At 45.4% G+C, this 19,458-nt stretch overlaps 2 protein-coding genes across 2 annotated transcripts; both read left to right on the top strand.

Moving 5' to 3' along the window:
- Positions 1-9,254: 9,254 nt before the first annotated feature.
- Positions 9,255-13,976, top strand: LOC109474658 (mucin-22-like). The gene is given in 4 exon segments (XM_019775005.1): positions 9,255-9,367; positions 10,971-11,128; positions 11,742-12,925; positions 12,928-13,976. Coding segments are annotated over 3 exon segments (2,271 nt in total). The 5' UTR covers positions 9,255-9,367; positions 10,971-11,064; the 3' UTR covers positions 13,951-13,976.
- On the top strand, positions 13,969-19,006 carry LOC109474564 (mucin-17-like). Its single transcript, XM_019774897.1, has 10 exons — positions 13,969-14,598; positions 14,804-14,919; positions 15,474-15,532; positions 16,088-16,260; positions 16,660-16,837; positions 17,132-17,311; positions 17,474-17,585; positions 18,052-18,162; positions 18,492-18,560; positions 18,830-19,006. The coding sequence occupies exons 1-10, from the start codon at positions 13,992-13,994 to the stop codon at positions 18,878-18,880; spliced, it is 1,656 nt and encodes a 551-aa protein (XP_019630456.1). The 5' UTR covers positions 13,969-13,991; the 3' UTR covers positions 18,881-19,006.
- Positions 19,007-19,458: the final 452 nt, after the last annotated feature.

Here is a 19,458-nt window from a genome sequence, read left to right on the forward strand (position 1 = left end):
CATATCCAGAAGCGCACGTGCTTGCGACAATCCACGTTCTTGGATACTCGGAGAATCGTGCTTGATCCTAACCCATTCCTAAGTCACAACTGGCCGCTGATTTACCGTTCAGCGCTACTGGCCTTCCTGAATTTATCGTTAAGCGTTGCCGGCCTTACGGAATTTACCGCCAAGCGTGGCCAGTCCTCCTAAATTTACCGCCAAACGTTGCCAGGATTCCCCCATGCAGGCCCTCTTACCTGCAACACGAAGCGTACGTAAAGCACGTTCGCTGAAACGGAATAATCTTCTCCCGGCTGTTTCCAAGGTGATTCTGTCGTTGTTTGATCAACAAGACGAGAATAGCCGCGAGATAGACAAAATGAAAAGCCTTTCATCCCATCTTGACTTGTGCCGTTTCAAAACCTGCTACTAAAACGCCACTAGGATTCTAAAGAAAGCTGCTAGAGGGCCCAAACTTACGCCACTTCTTTTCGAGCGCTAGAGCTGTCTACCACCCGAACTCCTTGACCATGGCATATCCAGGTCACGAGGTACAATACATATCGGAGTTCGGCTGCAGTACCATGGAAAGCCGTTAAGGGCCCTACAATCTAATGATTTCTTTGATAGCTCAAGAGCCAACCGCATATCAAATTTCATAGCAGTCCATCAATAGCAAATTGATACTGCCCTGACAATTTGATACTGTCTTGCCGACTTGATACCGTCTTGACAATTAGCATTTTCGCTCCATCAATTGGGATAGTTTTGTGTACTACATGTACATGTAGATGAGTGAATAGAATGTTGATTTGAAAAATCTGTTTTTCAAGCCCTAAAACGTCCCAATCAGCCCCTGACAGGGAGAGATTGTGCATAACAGGCTTGGCAATAAAGCTGCAGAACTCGGTTGATTGTGCGACTTTTGATGTTTTCTGTCACGACGCGGGATTCTCGTCGTGACGACCCGGAGATTTGGCGTCAACCGACCCGCTGTGATCTCATCAATTTCCACGGAGTTGTGACAGTACCGTACAGCCTGTAGGCACGACTGGAGGGGAAATTGATCGTTTTGCTTTTGTACACCGTACGCTAGACCTTCGCAGGAGTGTGCGTAAAGCAATCAACTGGTTGTCACAAGCCCTTTCCCACTAGCCTGGGTACCATCCGGATTTTCACTCCGCAATGCTGGAAAAAATCATGATTTTTTTCGAGCGCTGGAGAACGAAAATCCGGATGGTACCCAGGTTACTTTCCCACTAGGATAGAATTGTCCGGATCGAGCCGAATAGATTCGCTTTGATCCGGCTTGGAACCGGATTGATCCGGACAATTCTTGGGGTGGGGGTCATTAACCTCCAGCCGAGAGCTTGTGTATACACAGGCTAAGCAACAGCACAGATTCTGTTCTTTTTTCCGCACAGACTCAAGTAAGGAAGACTGGATCAGTCAATTTTGATGACATCTAACCAAGCATCGACTGAGAAGAAAACTATATAAGGAAGCGAACAGTAACCGGGGCCTGGCAGGGATCTTCTTTCATTCTCTGCCGACGTTTCTTTCAAACGCTAAATATAATTCCTACTTCATGCCGCCCGTCTTTGATATCTAGTGTGGACGCAGGTGGCCAAGACCACACGGTTCCTTAAGATACCGCCAAGAGACTCCGTCCGTTACTTAAGGTAGCTTCTTCCCGGGCTACTGTCTTTGGTATGGCCACGAAGTCCTTCTGAAGATGTGACTTGCATAAGATAGAAGAGGCATCTTGAAAATAGTTTGAATTTTCTGGAAAATAATGATCGTTCTAAAACGGCGTACTCAATCTGTAACGTCTACTCTCATAAACCCGCCGAGTTACACATCCGCAAGATGCACAAGAAGATTGAACAGGACATTTAAAACAGTATTATTTAGCGGATTAGGGATTTAGGATTAGACTTTTTGACCCGGGTTTGAATCCGAGTCTTTTTTCACTAATATCTTTACTATTTTCCAAAATGCTGTCGCATATTTGCAATAGAAATGTTTTTTTAATAGGTTTTAAATGTTTTTGAAGATTTTTTGCTTCTCAAAAACTCATGATACACCGTGATGTGGCAATGACCTGTCGGCCAGACCGTACAGTGATATGGAATCGACCGTGTCAAATGACAACGACCGTTTACGAGACGGAAACGCGCGTAGTCATCACCCTCTTGAAGCACGGTGCTTGTAGCCAAATTTCCCGTCCTACGTCGATTGCCATGCCTAGTTCGCTGCATGCACAGGTGCAGGTTGATACAGACGCTGTGCTTAATGATGATCTAACATTCGTGTATGGAATATCATCTTCGTGATCTTTTGTTGTACGTCCGACTGCCAGAATCACAGATATTCAATAATACCTAACGGTGTTGGGTTTGCATAACAACAAAACTACTCAGGCGGAGTATTGTCAAATATTAACATTAATTTTCTGTATGAATAGAATACAGGGACAGGTAAGTGTATTGTATATTCTACATCAGCGCATAGTTAAATAGAAACATGTGTTACTAAGCAAGCATTCGGCTATTCTATGTAGTTAAAATGTAACTGTGTCAATCTCGATTAAGCCTATTAAAGAGAGCTATACTCTCACTGGTTGTGACATTAAAACATTTACATTGTACAGTATATTCAGGTTTAGTTTACTACTAGGAAATAAATTACTCTTAATCAACAAGACATGGGAGTTTTCAGACTTCAGAGAAGTAAGTTTCGGTAAATTTATTCAGCTAACCGAGGAACCTGTATGACGTACTTTGATCAGACTCAGTGTGACAGAAAATGCGCAAGGTTACACTGGAAGATCGCTCGTTTAATCCTTGGCTTCCTGAATTCCCCCCGTGCCAACCTTTAATATAATATTCTGCCTGTGGAATACGGGCAGCGTCCTCTCAGTTATTTTTAGAAATCGATCGATGTTCACAGGTGATTGAGACCCGTCAAATGTTACAGGTTTCGGAGAAAATAAACTCTGGGGATTTTGAAATTCGGCGACCTAGATGTTGGCGATCGAAAAATCCGCCTCAAGTAGAGGTGGACAATGTTTAGAGTTACATGTTCAAAGGTTAGGTGTAACAAGTCGTTCGGTGTAATGCAGCCAGCTGCCGCGGCGCCGCGTGCCTGTGAAGCTGGCGTGTTACACCGAAGGGTGGTTATACCGGCTGTACAGATACAGATACAGACACTAGTACAGGTTTGACTGTATATCAATGGCGAGGTGGCCCTTATATTATGTAGAGGTAGTCACTAGTACAGGTTTGAGGTTATAAGGAAATCACCTCTAGTCTCCAGTGGTTTGACTGTATATCTCAACACTCTTCTCTCTACTTTTGACTTGTTAGCCTCTCGTTCCCAGGCGGCCTCCTGTTACCTAGGCAACCCCAGTTTTACGCAAGAGACAAATTGAGACCAGATGTGGAGCGTGTTTTCATTCATGAGACATAAATGAGTCTTGGATTTCCCTGTCTGGGAATTGTACATTCTCCGTCCCAGAGCGTTGCGCACGATAGTCGTGACAAGAGATTTCCTCTCCGACATTAAAACATCTCTCAAAATTTCCCTTATTAAGTTCCTCCTTACTAAGTTAAACTCTATTCCATGCCGACGAAACAGCACGTACACAAATTGGCCAAAAGGATGACTGTAAAAATTCCCTCGGAGTTCATCGGTCAGAGAGGGCTTCTAACTGACACGTCTGCCAACATACGAATTCACCCGATGTAGCCAATTTAGCTAGACTTTACTATACTGACTATGCCTATGCCGACTATATGGAGAATATTTATAAAGCAATACCAGGGGAGTTTGCATATGGGTTACCCTAATTTTGCCGAATTGTACTATCCATAACCCCTTAGAAACGCCTGGTGGAGGCTAGAAGTAAGCCAATTTGGAGGCTACCATTAAGCAAACTTAGCCTCCTCTTCCCCAAAGGCGGCCTGTTTAGAGGCTATCCCCGCCTGTCTCTGAGAGGTTTCTGGATGCGAGGCTAGTCCCCTATTGTGGCCTTCACTACTGTCAGCGTTACTGTTAGATTAGACACATATGGTGCCGTCAGTGCTTCATGTATTTATACACACACCAACACACGGAGACTGGAGTACCGCCTACATACAGCCGCCGTCAGCGCGGAGAAGGCGACAGTTTTCCCCCAGGATTACTCAAGCCGGTGGTTGGATATATATTTCTATGCGCTCGCCTGGGAATCACCGAATACGTTTTATGTCTTTTAAGCTTCAAGAGCTAGGAAATGGTTCAAAACAGTTCTAGAAAATGAAGTAGAAGAGGAAGCAAGCCATTTTCGCTCTACAGTATTTAAAGGGTCCGGCTGGAGAAATCAGGCCGTTTAGGTTGCTATACGTGTAGCGATTATTGTACAAATTGGACCGTTACCTGAAATCACGGCCCCGCACAAGCCCGGCTCCACTCCACCGACCTGGGGTGGAAACCCCCGCGGTGTCCGGTCGCGGTGTGCCCCGTGGACGACTGTCCGGCGCCCCGTGCTCGTGCCCAGCTCGGTCCCAGCTCGGCGCGCGGGTTGGATCCCCCTTCCCTGGGCCCTACAGCGGGCCGCCTACGCTACACACGGCCCCATAGCCGCCGCACAAAACTGCCCGTTAACGCGTCATCCGGCACACCTTAGCGGACCGTTAGGACGCGGCTATACGTCACCGCTGGGAGAGGTTTATGATTTGCTGGCTGCTAATATAGTAGTTACCTCAGATGCGCGCGGAATGAACAGGTTATTTTCCTCCCCTTATCGTCACAACCACCTGTCAATCAAAAGCCATTCCCGCCGTTTCAACGCAAGAAATTTGAACCCTGAGCTTATAGTTATACCTTATATACTGGTGCGGTGCTGGTTTGGATTCATGTAAACTTACCATTAGCCGTATGGAATGGCGTTAATGCGATAATCCATACAAGCAATAAAATCCATTCTGTGAGCCGCTTTAATACGTTATGGGACTGTCTCAGAAGTTGGCGCGTCTTTTTAAAGATGAATACTACATTTTAGGGACGGTCTCATAGTTTCGCGTGTCTACTGCAAATGTAATTCCGACGTTTCATGCTTGATAATTTTTCACTTCAAATATGAGCGCACAGACATTGATGAGGTAATGGTTCCCGTGTACAAATATTCCTGACGTAACTGCTTTCGACTAGTACTTTAAATGAACGACGAATTTGTCTATATTGTTCACCCATGATTAAAAAGTACAATATACATGTAGAAGCCAAAGGTGTCTAGTGAACAGCACTACAACAATCTTTAGTAGACTCAGATGTTCTATTTGCGTACTCCAGAGTTATTCTGCATTAACAAATGTACAGTACATTTTGATCAAAGACCGGCACAATAACCTTCGACCAGTAGTGATATGCCACGTACTTGTAGGTGACTAGGAGCGCGCATAACGCAGGGATAGGCACCAGCGCCTCTTGCGGTAGTCTGAAGAACTGCAGTACAGAATCCAGCGGTCCGGCAAGGATGTTATATTTTGATACGGACGGTCGGCATGAGTGAATAAAAGTTATTGTACAAGATAAACAGTTGATCTGTTCAAACAGAAGAATAATCTTTTGTTTGTTTGCTTTGCTTTATTTTGTTGACTCTTGACTTAACTCTAAGTTATGGTCTGTTCATCTTCACGAGACTAGAGAAGAAACATATTTGTCTACTGACGTCCGGGCAAGTTTTGCGTGACGACTTTGTCTAAACACCCCAGCTCTTACCGACGCCTGTGTGGCATGTATGAAAGGGTTTGACGCCAGTAATGTTTGCTCCGGTAGACCGTACCGTGTACACCCGTCATGGTTAACGTTTTGGAGCCAAAATTTGACAAAAATACATGTTGTTTGTTTGTTTGTTTGAGACTTTGTTTACTCGTGAAATACTTGAATCGGCCTCCATGCTCACTGCTTCTCATTGAGGTCATGAGGTAAGAGGTAAGGGTCAGATAGAATATAACAAAATGCAGATTACATTATTGAAGTCCTAATGCGTACCCATAAACATATAGTCTCAGAAAATCCATACATTCTTACACATATACGTACAGGAACACATGTAACACAGTGAGTGTTTGCATGGTCAGTTTTCATGTGCTATATAAACACATAAAATACAATGATTGTTCTGTTTTCCCTCCACTTGTCGTCTGTGTACGTACCTGGCACACACAGCTGAGGTGTTCACAAGTCACGTCATGGAGCGGACAGGTGAGAAACAGACTCACCTGCGTGACGTCAGAGAAGGGAGTTCCCAGTCCCGGCTCCGCCGACCCGAGACCAGGACACATACCTCACCTGCCGCGGTGTGGGCTGGAAACGGGATACCTGCACGGAGACACCAGCTAAAGGTCATCTTAGAGACGATCTGCGTCTCGGATGACATGTAAGGTCGCCAGTTGAAGGAAGATGCCGTAAACATGGCGGAATGCAGTGTGTACAGGTCGGACGGTCACATACTACCGGTCGTGCGATCGCAAGCTACAGGACAGCCATGCATATGTGTCCTGCGAAATTCAATTGTCTTGTTACATACATGTACATGTACGTTGTGCGATCGTCGTGCAGTTGCATGCTAAAGGCATTCGTGTGACCGTCTTGCACTGGTTCTGACAAATTCAGCTGTCTTTTCTTTGTGTCAGTGGTTGGTTCTGTCACAGACTGCTGAAAAGTATACGGCATTAAAATCGTACTACGACCTACAATGGATGAACCAGTGTATCAATGTATGACAGCGCTGCTAGTAAGCGTTATCATAAAAGTCTTTGTTGCGTGTCTTTTGAGATTCGTGCGTGTACTGGTGGGGAAGGAAAGGGAAGGGGGGGGGGGTATACAAACCCTGTGTTCTCGCCAAAGGCGCGGTTACCATGGTAACGTCACGCTCTCAGACGAAAGTGTCGTCCTTAGAGTGGTTATGTCAACAACTTGTGTGCGTCAGAATAATGATGAGGTTCACCGAGTTAACCAAAATGTCACATGGCTGGGTACCGCGGGTCAAAGTTGTTGTATTTCTTTGTTTGTTCGTTTGTTGGTTGGTTAACAGGTGATTGTCACCCTTTTCAAGTTGTCACCCAGAAAGCTGCGTGAGCTCTGTTTCAAGGGCCAACACAGGCCATTCTTAGGCTCCAGGGCATACACAGGCCATGTTTAGGTGACTTTACCTAAACAGGGAATCTCCGGCTTGACGTCCGAAGGCTGCGCCCGGGATTCAAACTCGCGACTTTGGTCCAAAAAGCGGAATTCATGTAGGCCAGTACCAGTGCGGGTCAGCTGATCCGGCTCGGGTGAAATTTGCTTTGGGCCATGTTGGACCTGGAGCCGAGGATCTGGTGTGTGTAGGCCCTGGAAACAGTCTGGCATCCAGGTTATAAATATTAGCATGTTGGCCCGGCCATGCACCCGATATCGATGAGCTCAGTAGACCAAGGAAACGACCTGATATCCAGGCCATGACGTGTTCCCATGCTTTGATTGTTAGGCCACACCGACTTAATTTCATGGATGACAACCGCGCATGCATTGGCATTGATTTTCGACTGTTCTAAAAAAAACAACAAAAAAAAAAAACACAAAAAAAAATCATACGTACATACGCGCAGTGCCGATTCATAAATTCCGCAAAAAGCCAACATGTGCCGGCCTGTCATATACGTCACTAAATACTGCCGCAAATTCACGATACCAGCTTTGTTTGGCGTTTTCAGAGGATGTCATCCATAAAATTAAGTTGGTGTGGTCTTATTCGGCACCGTCTCTACCTGTCACAGGACGGTCACGCCGAGAAGTTTAAACCGTCCCGACTTAATCCACCACTGACGTCAGACAAAAGCCAGGTAAACACGAGACAGATAGTCTTAGATTTTTCTCGGAACGGACGGCAGCTTTCTGGTTAACTTCCGGGTTCGTTGACCCCGGGAAGGGATGTGAGAGATAGGTGAGGTTGGTACCAACAGGTACACCAGCTTACAGAAACCGCTTAGTAATAATGATAGATGTTTCTGCGAAGTGTTTGTAACCATAATCTACAAGCAGATGTTTGGTCAGGAAAGATACAAGATATCGTTACTGATTTTTCGCAGTTTATAAAAGCTGTAGCTCTTAACGATTTATCTCATCTGTATTTTCTGCCTTTTTTTCCACATTTACAATATTTTACTCATCGTCATCCCGCATTCTAGACTCAATATGATTCGTGTTTTTTTTACTGAAAACACGTATTTTCCAAAGTGCCATAATAAAAGAACGTATACATTCAAAGCACACCGTTATTTACACAGCAGGCAATAGCACAGGTATGTACAGATGTGAAGAGGTATTGTTACCCTGTTAACGCTAAGAAATGCCTGCATGAGAATGTGGAGTTGACAAGGTCAGGCCACGGTTCGGTGAGGAGAGGATGTCAGAATGACAAAGCATTTCCGACCCAAAATCTGTCAAAGGACAGGTATGTGTCACCCTTCACGGTCAAGCTGCACCCTTCACGCTCAGACTACACACTTAACATACATAGACAGTCCGGTGTTTGGTTGACATCTTGAAAAGTTGATAATCACATGTTCTGTCAATCTTTCTTAACATGTGGTAAATCTCAATAAATAGATGAATGAGTGCCATTCGATCCTGTTTTTGCGGTTACATAGGGTAAATATAAAATAACAATGTTAAATCATGAACGGATGAGCACATGATTTTCCATCCCAGTCGCTACATGTATGTGCTGTAGATGGTGGCCACCCTGAGGCCTGTGCGAGATTATCCCCGTGTGCTGTAACTGGTAGCCACAGTAAAGGCTATCCCCGGTAGAGGCTATCCCCGTAATGTAGCTGGGTTAAAACACAATGAAGCATGGTAGCGGCTATCTCTCCAGTGCTGTAGTAGGTTACCACCGACAGGCCTGATACAGGCTATTCCCTTGTGCTGTTGCTGGTAGCCACCATGCATCCTGGTAGAGGCTACCCCGTGCGTGTTTTTTTTTTATCTCGTGAACAGATCGCAAACCGACACTCGGAGTCACGGTCCCCTAGACCCCCAGTATGGGAAGCTCACTGCGTTTGCGCGCGCCAACGCCCAACTTCAACTCTATATACAGGTGTGGCGAGATTTCACTCCTGTAGTCAGTTTGGACACTTCTGTGGATTATTTTATAGTCAGTACCGGCCGGGCCACTCGTAACATTCACGTCGGCACGGGAAAATCCAGGCGTTACTGTAGAAGCAAATCTCATCGGTACTAGGGACTAGAGTGGGGTGTTGCGCAACGCTTGAGTTTGGGTGTCGGCCGTGGCAGTGGAGCGTCCCGCGCCAGGAGACACCTGCAGACGCTACAGGTGAGACACAGGTGTGCACAGGTAAGTCCTTATGTCTCTCACGTTAAGACGAAAGCTAACGTACGGTTACCTGAGCCGCCCTTAATGCGTCTGGACTATCCTTTCGCAGCAAAAACATCTGTTCATGTAATTTGAACTTTTTTTTAGGAATTTTATCCAGTACATTAGCAAATGAAGCCATACTGGCACCCTATGTCTGTATGTCAACGTTTGTAGTCATTGCTTGGCGTATAGTGTTACTATCCAAGCAGAAGTTTAAGCTATAGCTTATTTTTAGGCATTTTTTATCGGCCTTTCTTCTTTATACTGGTATCTTTTTTTTTATATATCAGTCAAATAGGTGGCAAATAGATACTTTCCTGTCAATCTAATACTCTCTTGCAGCCACTAAAAGATCTGCTTGGAGATTAGCCTGCTTGGAGATTTAATAGCCTACTAGATAAGCCCATTAAGATGACTTGCACACAGTTATTACGACAGGAAGCTAGGGTAACGGTAGCAGGAAACCCGTACAGTGACGTGAAGTGAAGGGAACAATGAGGCTTTGTTGGTTTTACTTCCGTGCAGGTGTGCTATTGTGGATAGTTTTCACATAGATTTATTTCGGTTCAGATACTTCAATGCAACCCCTAAATTACAGCTACCCTATCTATGATCACTACACGTTTTGTCCGTTATGTTTGCTACATGCACTGATCAGATATAAAAAAAAGGCAGAAACACTGCAGTGCAAACGTGAACTTAAGTCTGCATTCAAAGAGGATTGGAGTACTAGTATGTTTATTCTGGATTGTCGTTTTCATGAGGGGCAAAATCTGCACAGACTTTTCTGTTGAACTCTCAGCTGGTCTCGTCAACAATGCAACGTAACATAACAACATGACAAGATAAACAAATAAAGTAAAAATTCGCCTCGGGGAGCATATCAAAACACACGACACCTGTCTAAAATATGCAGGTAAAACGGCTTACTAGCGGATGTTTGGGCGAGTTCAAGTTATTTCCCTTATTCACATCAAATTAGGAACTATATCTTCAACGAAAAAAAAGATCACGGAAAACGAAACAGAGGACTCTCGCAAGCTTCAGCCAATTTTAAAATTTTGGCAAGTTTGAAATGTACTGCTTGACTCTGTGCTGTTGATATGGGCTGTTAGAGGAAACATAAACACAGGCGTGGCTCAGCTTAGCTTGACCGCAAAGGCAAGCTAGTTCCACAGTGGCTCCTAAATTATTTGATCTTCGTCCGTGATGCATGGTATTGACCATGACCAAGAAATGTAGATTACTAAGTAGTTCACGTTGAGTGTAAAAGCATGTTGTGTCTTTGCAGTGAAAAATATATATCAGACAGTATCAAGCCAAAAAAAGCTTAGATTGTATTTCGTAACAGTTCTTAGAGGAGCCACTTGTCACCATTCGTAACTTGCACTGTCTGTATATTCGAACTGTACATTGTCTTGTGTTGCAATTAAATGAATAAACTCTCCTAATAATGATATAGAGAATGAATAATGATAAGATTTTGTACAACGATACCGTTTTCTGAAAGCCGGCCCAAGCAACTTCGGTGGTCTTCCCTTTTGCATGCAGAACCTTGACGTAAAAGTGCTTTCTTCCATAGGTTTTCTCTGCAGTACTAGTAGTACAAAACAGAACACATACGAGTGATCACAGAGAACGTGTCGGCTTGTGAAGTGTTCACCAGGACAGACAAGATGGCGGCTCCGTGTAACAGTCTGACGTTTGGGCTTCTGATGGTCTCTGCACTGCTGCTACAAGGTAATTACCAGTTTCAACTTTTCATCATCATTTTGTATTTTATTTGAAGCTTTCCTTTCCAACCGTTTGTTGAATTCCCTTCTATGCATTATAATGGTATAAATTTTCTTTTAAGTGCGTAAAGTCATGGATATACGTTTGAAGAACGTTGCACCATTGAGTAAACAGGAACAGGTCTTTTGTTAGCCCTTAGGCCACACTACCTTAATTTTATGGATGACATCCTCTGAAGACCCCCAAACAAGTGCGCGCGGGCGAATAAAAAAACTCCAGCCGCACAAAATGCTGCTAAACCACAGGATGAAGAAATACAAATCTTGTACTGTGAATTTGCGGTAATACATAGCGACCTTTACGACAAGCCAGCACATGGTGACCTTTTGTGGCATTCAAAAATTGGCCCCGTACTGAGATCTTCAGTTCCGTGCATCCTCCGCCAGCTCCCTATTGTCGCCAGCTACCATGGACTACGGAGGATGGCACCCAGGCCAGAGCCTCAGAGGAGGTGAATTTTCCTTTCTTTCTTTTTTTGAGAACGGGCACAAATCAATGCGCGCGCGGATATGTCATTAAAAATTGAATCAGTGTGGCCTTCTTGTCACATCCTCAACAGCATCAGCCACTACAGCAGCGACCACTAAAGCAACGACCACTACAGCAACGACCACTAAACCAGCGACCATTACAGCAGAGACCACTACAGCAGAGACCACTACAGCAACGACCACTACAGCAGAGACCACTAAAGCAACGACCACTACAGCAACGACCACTAAAGCAGAGACCACTAAAGCAACGACCACTACAGCAACGACCACTACAGCAACGACCACTAAACCAACGACCACTACAGCAGAGACCACTAAAGCAACGACCACTACAGCAACGACCACTACAGAAGCGACCAATACAGCAACGACCACTACAGCAACGACCACTACAGCAGCGACCACTACAGCAGAGACCACTAAAGCAGCGACCACTACAGCAACGACCACTACAGCAGAGACCACTAAAGCAACGACCACTAAACCAGCGACCACTACAGCAGAGACCACTAAAGCAACGACCACTACAGCAACGACCACTAAACCAGCGACCACTAAAGCAGAGACCACTACAGCAACGACAACTGCAGCAGAGACCACTAAAGCAACGACCACTACAGCAACGACCACCAAACCAGAGACCACTACAGCAAAGACCACTAAAGCAACGACCACTACAGCAACGACCACTAAACCAGCGACCACTAAAGCAACGACCACTACAGCAACGACCACTAAACCAGCGACCACTACAGCAGAGACCACTAAAGCAATGACCACTGAAGCAACGACCACCAAACCAGTGACCACTACAGCAGAGACCACTAAAGCTACGACCACTACAGAAACGACCACTAAAGCAGAGACCACTAAAGCAACGACCACTACAGCAACGACCACTACAGCAACGACCACCAAACCAGCGACCACTACAGCAGAGACCACTAAAGCAATGACCACTGAAGCAGCGACCACTACAGCAGAGACCACTAAAGCAAGTGACCACTACAGCAACGACCACCAAACCAGGCGACCGACTACAGCAGAGACCACTAAAGCAACGACCACTACAGCAACGACCACTAAACCAGCGACCACTACAGCAGAGACCACTAAAGCAAGACCACTACAGCAACGACCACTAAACCAGCGACCACTACAGCAGAGACCACTAAAGCAATGGCCACTACAGCAACGACCACCAAACCAGCGACCACTACAGCAACGACCACTGAAGCAACGACCACTACAGCAGAGACCACTAAAGCAACGACCACTACAGCAACGACCACTAAACCAGCGACCACTACAGCAGAGACCACTAAAGCAATGACCACTACAGCAACGACCACTAAACCAGCGACCACTACAGCAGAGACCACTAAAGCAATGGCCACTACAGCAACGACCACCAAACCAGCGACCACTACAGCAACGACCACTGAAGCAATGACCACTACAGCAGAGACCACTAAAGCAACGACCACTACAGCAACGACCACTAAACCAGCGACCACTACAGCAGAGACCACTAAAGCAATGACCACTGAAGCAACGACCACCAAACCAGCGACCACAACAGTAGCGACCACTAAAGCAACGACCACTACAGCAACGATCACCAAACCAGCGACCACTACAGTAGAGACCACTACAGCAGCGACCACTAAAGCAACGACCACTACAGCAGTGATCACTAAAGCAACGACCGCTACAGCAACGACCACTAAAGCAGCCACCACTACAGCAGAGACCAGTAAAGCAACAACCACTAAAGCAATGACCACTAATGCAATGACCACTAAAGCAACAACCACTAATGCACTGACCACTACAGCAGAGACCACTAAAGCAACGACCACTACAGCAGCGACTACAGCAGCGACCACCAAACCAGCAACCTCTACAGCAGCGACCACTAAAGCAATGACCACTACAGCAGCGACCACTAAAGCAATGACCACTGAAGCAGCGACCACTACAGCAGCGACCACCAAACCAGCAACCACTACAGCAGCGACCACTAAAGCAATGACCACTACAGCAGAGACCACTAAAGCAATGACCACTGAAGCAGCGACCACTACAGCAGAGACCACCAAACCAGCAACCACTACAGCAGCGACCACTAAAGCAATGACCACTACAGCAGCGACCACCATACCAGCGACCACTACAGCAGAGACGACTAAAGCAACGACGACTACAACAGCGACCACTAAACCAGCGGCCACTATAGCAGCAACCACTAAAGCAACGACCATACAGCAGTGACCACTAAAGCAACGACCACTACAGCAGCGACCACTAAAGCAATGACCACTCGAAGCAACGACCACTACAGCAGCACCAGTGGCCACTACAGTAGCACCAGCGGGCACCACAGGGGCACCTGTGGCCACTACAGCAGCACCAGTGGCCACTACAGGAGCACCAGCCGTCACTACAGCAGCACCAGCGGCCACTACAGAAGCACCAGGGGCCACTACAGCAGCACCAGCGGCCACTACAGCAGCACCAGCGGCCACTACATCAGCACCAGCGGCCACTACAGCAGCACCAGGGGCCGGGGCACTACAGCAGCACCAGGGGGCACTACAGCAGCACCAGCAGCCACTACAGCAGCACCAGCGGCCACTACAGCAGCACCAGGGGCCACTACAGCAGCACCAGGGGCCACTACATCAGCACCAGGGGGCACTACAGCAGGACCAGTGGGCACTACAGCAGCACCAGCGGCCACTACAGCAGCACCAGCGGCCACTACAGCAGCACCAGGGGGCACTACAGCGGCACCAGCGGCCACTACAGCAGCACCAGTGGCCACTACAGCAGCACCTGTGGCCACTACAGCAGCTCCAGCGGCCACTACACAAGCGGCCACTACATCAGCAGAAGTTGCTACAACAAAAGCCCGACCTCGTATGTATATACAAGCATCGTAATATATTTTAGCTTCTTTGACTTGTAACTATGTGAAGACAGGATTTTGTCATACTCTATTACCTTTTTATTTTCGTTAGAGTCGACAATGTTAACAGATTACAAAAATTATTTTGATATATAAGTATTAAGGTGTCATGTTCTTGTTGATATAGTTGTTTTGCTTTGACGTTCTTTACCGCAGAACCCGAACGAAAGATCGTGCCGTCGGTCCTGACGATGCAGCGGACTTTTAGAGACGACTTGCGGGACGAAACTTCCCGCGCTTTTCTAGAACTGTCCGTCGCAGTGACAGAGTCGGTGGGTGGTACATCATTTTCGTTAGGATGTAGTCTTACCAGTCCACTGCTTGAAAACACATAAAAACGTGTGGTCAGAGAAAAAAGTCTAAATCAAGAGTAATTTGATCTTCTGTTACATGGGAGCTTGTCTGTGCATAAACTGGGCTTTTAGTTGTGCGACTAATCTGAGTCTCTCTGTCGATGTTTTGGTCACTTTATGCACTGCCAAATTTTATAATTGCTGGTATCCCGCGGTGTCTGCTACCTACTGGTAACTGTGTCTTAGAATAGACCTGCTCCGTTGATTATGACTTATGTATCTTTTTAGGTTTTCATACAATGTTAGATTTTCTTAGCCTGGGTATCATCCTATTTGTATGCCGGGGCTCTCATGCTCTCTCCCTAACAACTAGTTTATAATAGCGAGTATGGGAGCCTCGGCATACAAATAGGATGATACCCAGGCTAAAATGTACTAGCGTTGCTTAACAAATGTGGTTTTCAAGATTAACGGTTAACAAGATCTGACGATGCATTTCGATATTTTGACTATAATAATCCCTGCTTTCTCAGCTTACAGCTGTCCACATCAGGATCCGTGGATTCCTCCAGATCATCATCATCGGATTTGTGTAAGTTTGATCTTAGTAGCTGATTTTCATTACTCAACATTGGATTAGTGACCATTAGTAAGTTTGTATATGTAGGCCAGACTTTATAACAGCTTTTGTCGGTCCCCGGTCTATTGTATCCAGAACCATGTCTGTCTAATTCTACGCCTGAGAGGTTTAATAGTGTAAAAACAGGCACTGTTCTAGATATTAGTAGTTGTCTCTGGGTATCCAAAGACGTACATGTGTCCCAGACACGGTTCTGGATATGGCTACAGGACCTTTACTTTTGTCACGTTTATCTTCAAGGGAAACAAATTCTTCTTAATTCTCAAAACAAATAAGGTCAATGACACGGACCAAAACGGCTGTCACCATGGTAATTGAGGCTGTAGCAGACACCCTGTGGTGTTGGATTACTTGATGTAGCAAGGAGCAGGACAGAGTTTAACTCTGTTTGAATAAAACTAGAGAGAAGTACACTTTGCAGTTGTTTGTCTTAGACCAGATATGAATGTAAACATAATACTCCTTTCTAGTTTGTAACGTTTTATATCCTGTGATGTCCCGCGGCAGGCCGGGTAGTGTGCAGGCTCGGTACGTGGCGGTATTTGATGCGGACCAGGCGGAGCCGGACACTGTCATCCACCAGCAGGTGCGGGAGAACCTCACGGAGGCCATCACAGCCGGGAGCTTCAACAGCAGCCTCAACGTCACGGCAGTGCAGCCGACAACCCTGACTGCTGAAGGTTCGCATCTTGTTTGTTCGTTACTTACTACCTTAAAGTTAAAAAAAATAGGGCTCAGTAGCCCTTGGGCCATATAACAGTGCAATCACTGCAACAGAGGGGCTATTCCATTAGTAGTGCTGTGTGTAGTGGTGTGTACTTTTCTTTAAAGTCTTCGGTATGACTCGATCGGTCGGGGATCAAACTCAGCTCACGACCTACCGGATGCAAGGCGAACACTCTACCCACCTGGCCATTACACCCCAAGGGAGTGAATAGCTAATTCAGCCGTGAGCAATTAAGTTGCTTACAGGTGTTCAGTGGCCATGGGGCTTTTGGGGACTCATACCAATGGAAGGGAGCCAGATGAGCGTGTAGGCTATTATCCATCATATAGTCTGATTTTTCTCTCGATTCCAGAGCTGAATAAACTCGCGGCCAGCGGGTCGCCCGTCTGCACGCTGAGGTGTGGGGAGGGGGGCAGGTGTCAGCTGACGGAGAAGTATCCCGGCGTGCTTATCGCGGAGTGCGTGTGCGAGCCCGACTACTGCACCGCCGGGACCTGTGACGTCATCGTCGACCAGGGCCCCAGATGCACGTAAGTCCAGAAACCACGATCTGATTAAAACTTTCTTGTGCGATGGTATTTGTCAACTAAGCTCTTCACTACTCTCCAATCAGAGATTGATGGGGAAGATTTTGAACTTCCGGGATCCGTTTTCTGACAGCTGACCCAATCAACGGTGGTCTAATTGATGCTGCATGGCGGTTGGTTTCAACCTAGCCACTGAAAGATCAATATCTGCTTGGAGATTATGCGTTGACTATGTCAAAGTTGATAATATATGACACATATCGTAAAGATGTTACCTGTTTGTTTGTTTGTTTACAGTTGCCCGGCGACCATGGGCTCCTGGTACCGCGGCGAGCGGTGTGATCACGTGCTCACACAGGGCCACGTGATCGCCATCGCCTTGAGCTGCACATGCGCAGTGCTGCTTCTCCTTTTCATGGTGGCTGTCTGCATGGCCAAGCGGGAGAAAAACGTCTTTAAGGAGAAGAAGGAAGAAAGGTGAGGTTATTAAGGTCACAATTCCCTAATCCCCAACCAACACACAAACACACACATGTACACACATGTACACACAAACACATGTACATACACACAATAATGCTTATAATAAGGCATAATATGTATGATTGATGACACCTGTCACTTGTTACTGATTTGTAGATACAGATATGCGCCCCCTGGCATCGTCCTGGAGAACTACAACGTGCACAACCCGGAAGATGGACAGCATTTCCCCAGAGCTGCACTGGGCAGGGACGACTACCCGCCAACGGTCAGTAAACAAGTTTCTGCAGTCAGTCAAATCACCTCTACATTCGGGATACCTTGGAACTGTAGCCACCTGTCTACTGTAACCATTTGTCATTAAACTCTAGGGATTAAGGATCCTAGGGTATCTGTTTGGAGCCAAATTGATATTGTTTGTTTGTTTATTTGTTTGTTTGTTTGTTTGTTTGTTTGTTTAAACCATTCTTTATTCATGAAAGCTGAAATTAAATCGGCATGCTGGCCCCTTTTTATTGAGGTCATAAGGAAAGAGCTAAGTTCAAGCAGGGAGAAGGTTATAGAGTTAGGCAGCAGGGAGAAGGCTGAGTTTCTTTATAACATTTGTCAAACACAATGTGACTTATGATAGATTATTAACGTTTGACTGTACCTACAAATCAAGCCAGACTCCCATCTATGCTTGGAGATCATGTTTCAGGTTTCTGATATTTTTTTCCCGAATGTTCCTCCAGGGATCTGAGATGGGGCTGTTCCCGGCGAAGTCTCCTCTCTACACTGACTCTATCCGGGACCGTGGCAAGCCCAGGTGGAACCCGCTCTTCAACAACCTACCGACCGGACAGGTACGTTACCGTCACTGACCCATAACCTCTAACCCCTCACCTCTAACCTCTCACATCTAACCATTCACCTCTGACCACAGAACAGGTGCGGATGACCGTAACCTGCCCATATTGAAACAGAAACTAATAAAATGATCTGAAGCGTTCGAATATCTTACACGTTGGAAATATATTAGATAACATCTTATAGCTTTTACACAGCTATAAACTCAGTGACAATGACTCTGATTTCCGATACAAACCCATCCACAAAATCTTTTCTGCTTCTTACGTAGTTAAAGTGAGCAATGCCCTTTTCGCCATTCTAACCATGTTTTTCTTCCCCGTAGTTTAAAATCCCTCGTCCAGCCACTCAGTCAGACAAGGTTTACCCCGAGGATGATGACCGCTACTTCCAGGTGAGGCCTGATTTTCATGTTCACTTTGTTGCTTTATCCGTTTGTAGACTCATATGATGTTATTTACTTATTATTTAACTGATGACTGCCATTCTATACGCCTGTCATTAGGAGTTAAGTTATTTCCTCAATGGCCTTTCCTTTCCTCTGCACATGATTGATGTGAAAGAAATATCAACTTATTTATGCATATCAAGGAGCAGATCATACTAGAATACTTCCTATTACTAACTAATCCACCATTGTTATATTGTTGTTTTTTTATCCAGAGTTTCGAGATCGATTTTTCTCAGCCAGGCGGAGAGGAAACCAAGATGTAGCGAGAGACTGACAACCCTCCGACTTCCACCAATTTTATATGCTGCAATAATACAGGTTTTTTTTACAAAAGTACTGTTACTGTTTTTTCTTATTAGCCACTCTATGTAAACAAGAAGCCTATTGAATAGTAAGTTTTATTCACAACCACTTATTTAACACAAGCTGACAGGAACAAAGACGACTAAAGATATGTACAGTCCAAAGACCATTACATACTTTGCTAATCAAAGTACATAATTGTATCCAAGGATATACTTTTATAGAAAAGAAGCAGGTTATCAAGCTATTTTAAAAACTCTAGTGAGACTTCGTAACATATCTAATAATGTAATGATTTACATATTATATGTAAATTATGACGAGCTTATGTAATTAAAATCAGAATTTTACTTTGAATTAGCGCATGAATTACAATTAAAAAAGTTACGTATTACGCAGTACATACTTGTAAATATATCCAAAGGAAATATATGTATGGATAAGATTATTGAGTTAAGATTATCATTTTACTTCAGAACTTGAACTTGACTTAGTACATATGATATATATATTACTTAAAGCGAGATGCGGCAATGAC

Source organism: Branchiostoma belcheri, unplaced genomic scaffold (genome assembly GCF_001625305.1).
Source record: "Branchiostoma belcheri isolate BF01 breed outbred unplaced genomic scaffold, Haploidv18h27 scaffold31, whole genome shotgun sequence".
Lineage (NCBI taxonomy): Eukaryota > Metazoa > Chordata > Leptocardii > Amphioxiformes > Branchiostomatidae > Branchiostoma > Branchiostoma belcheri.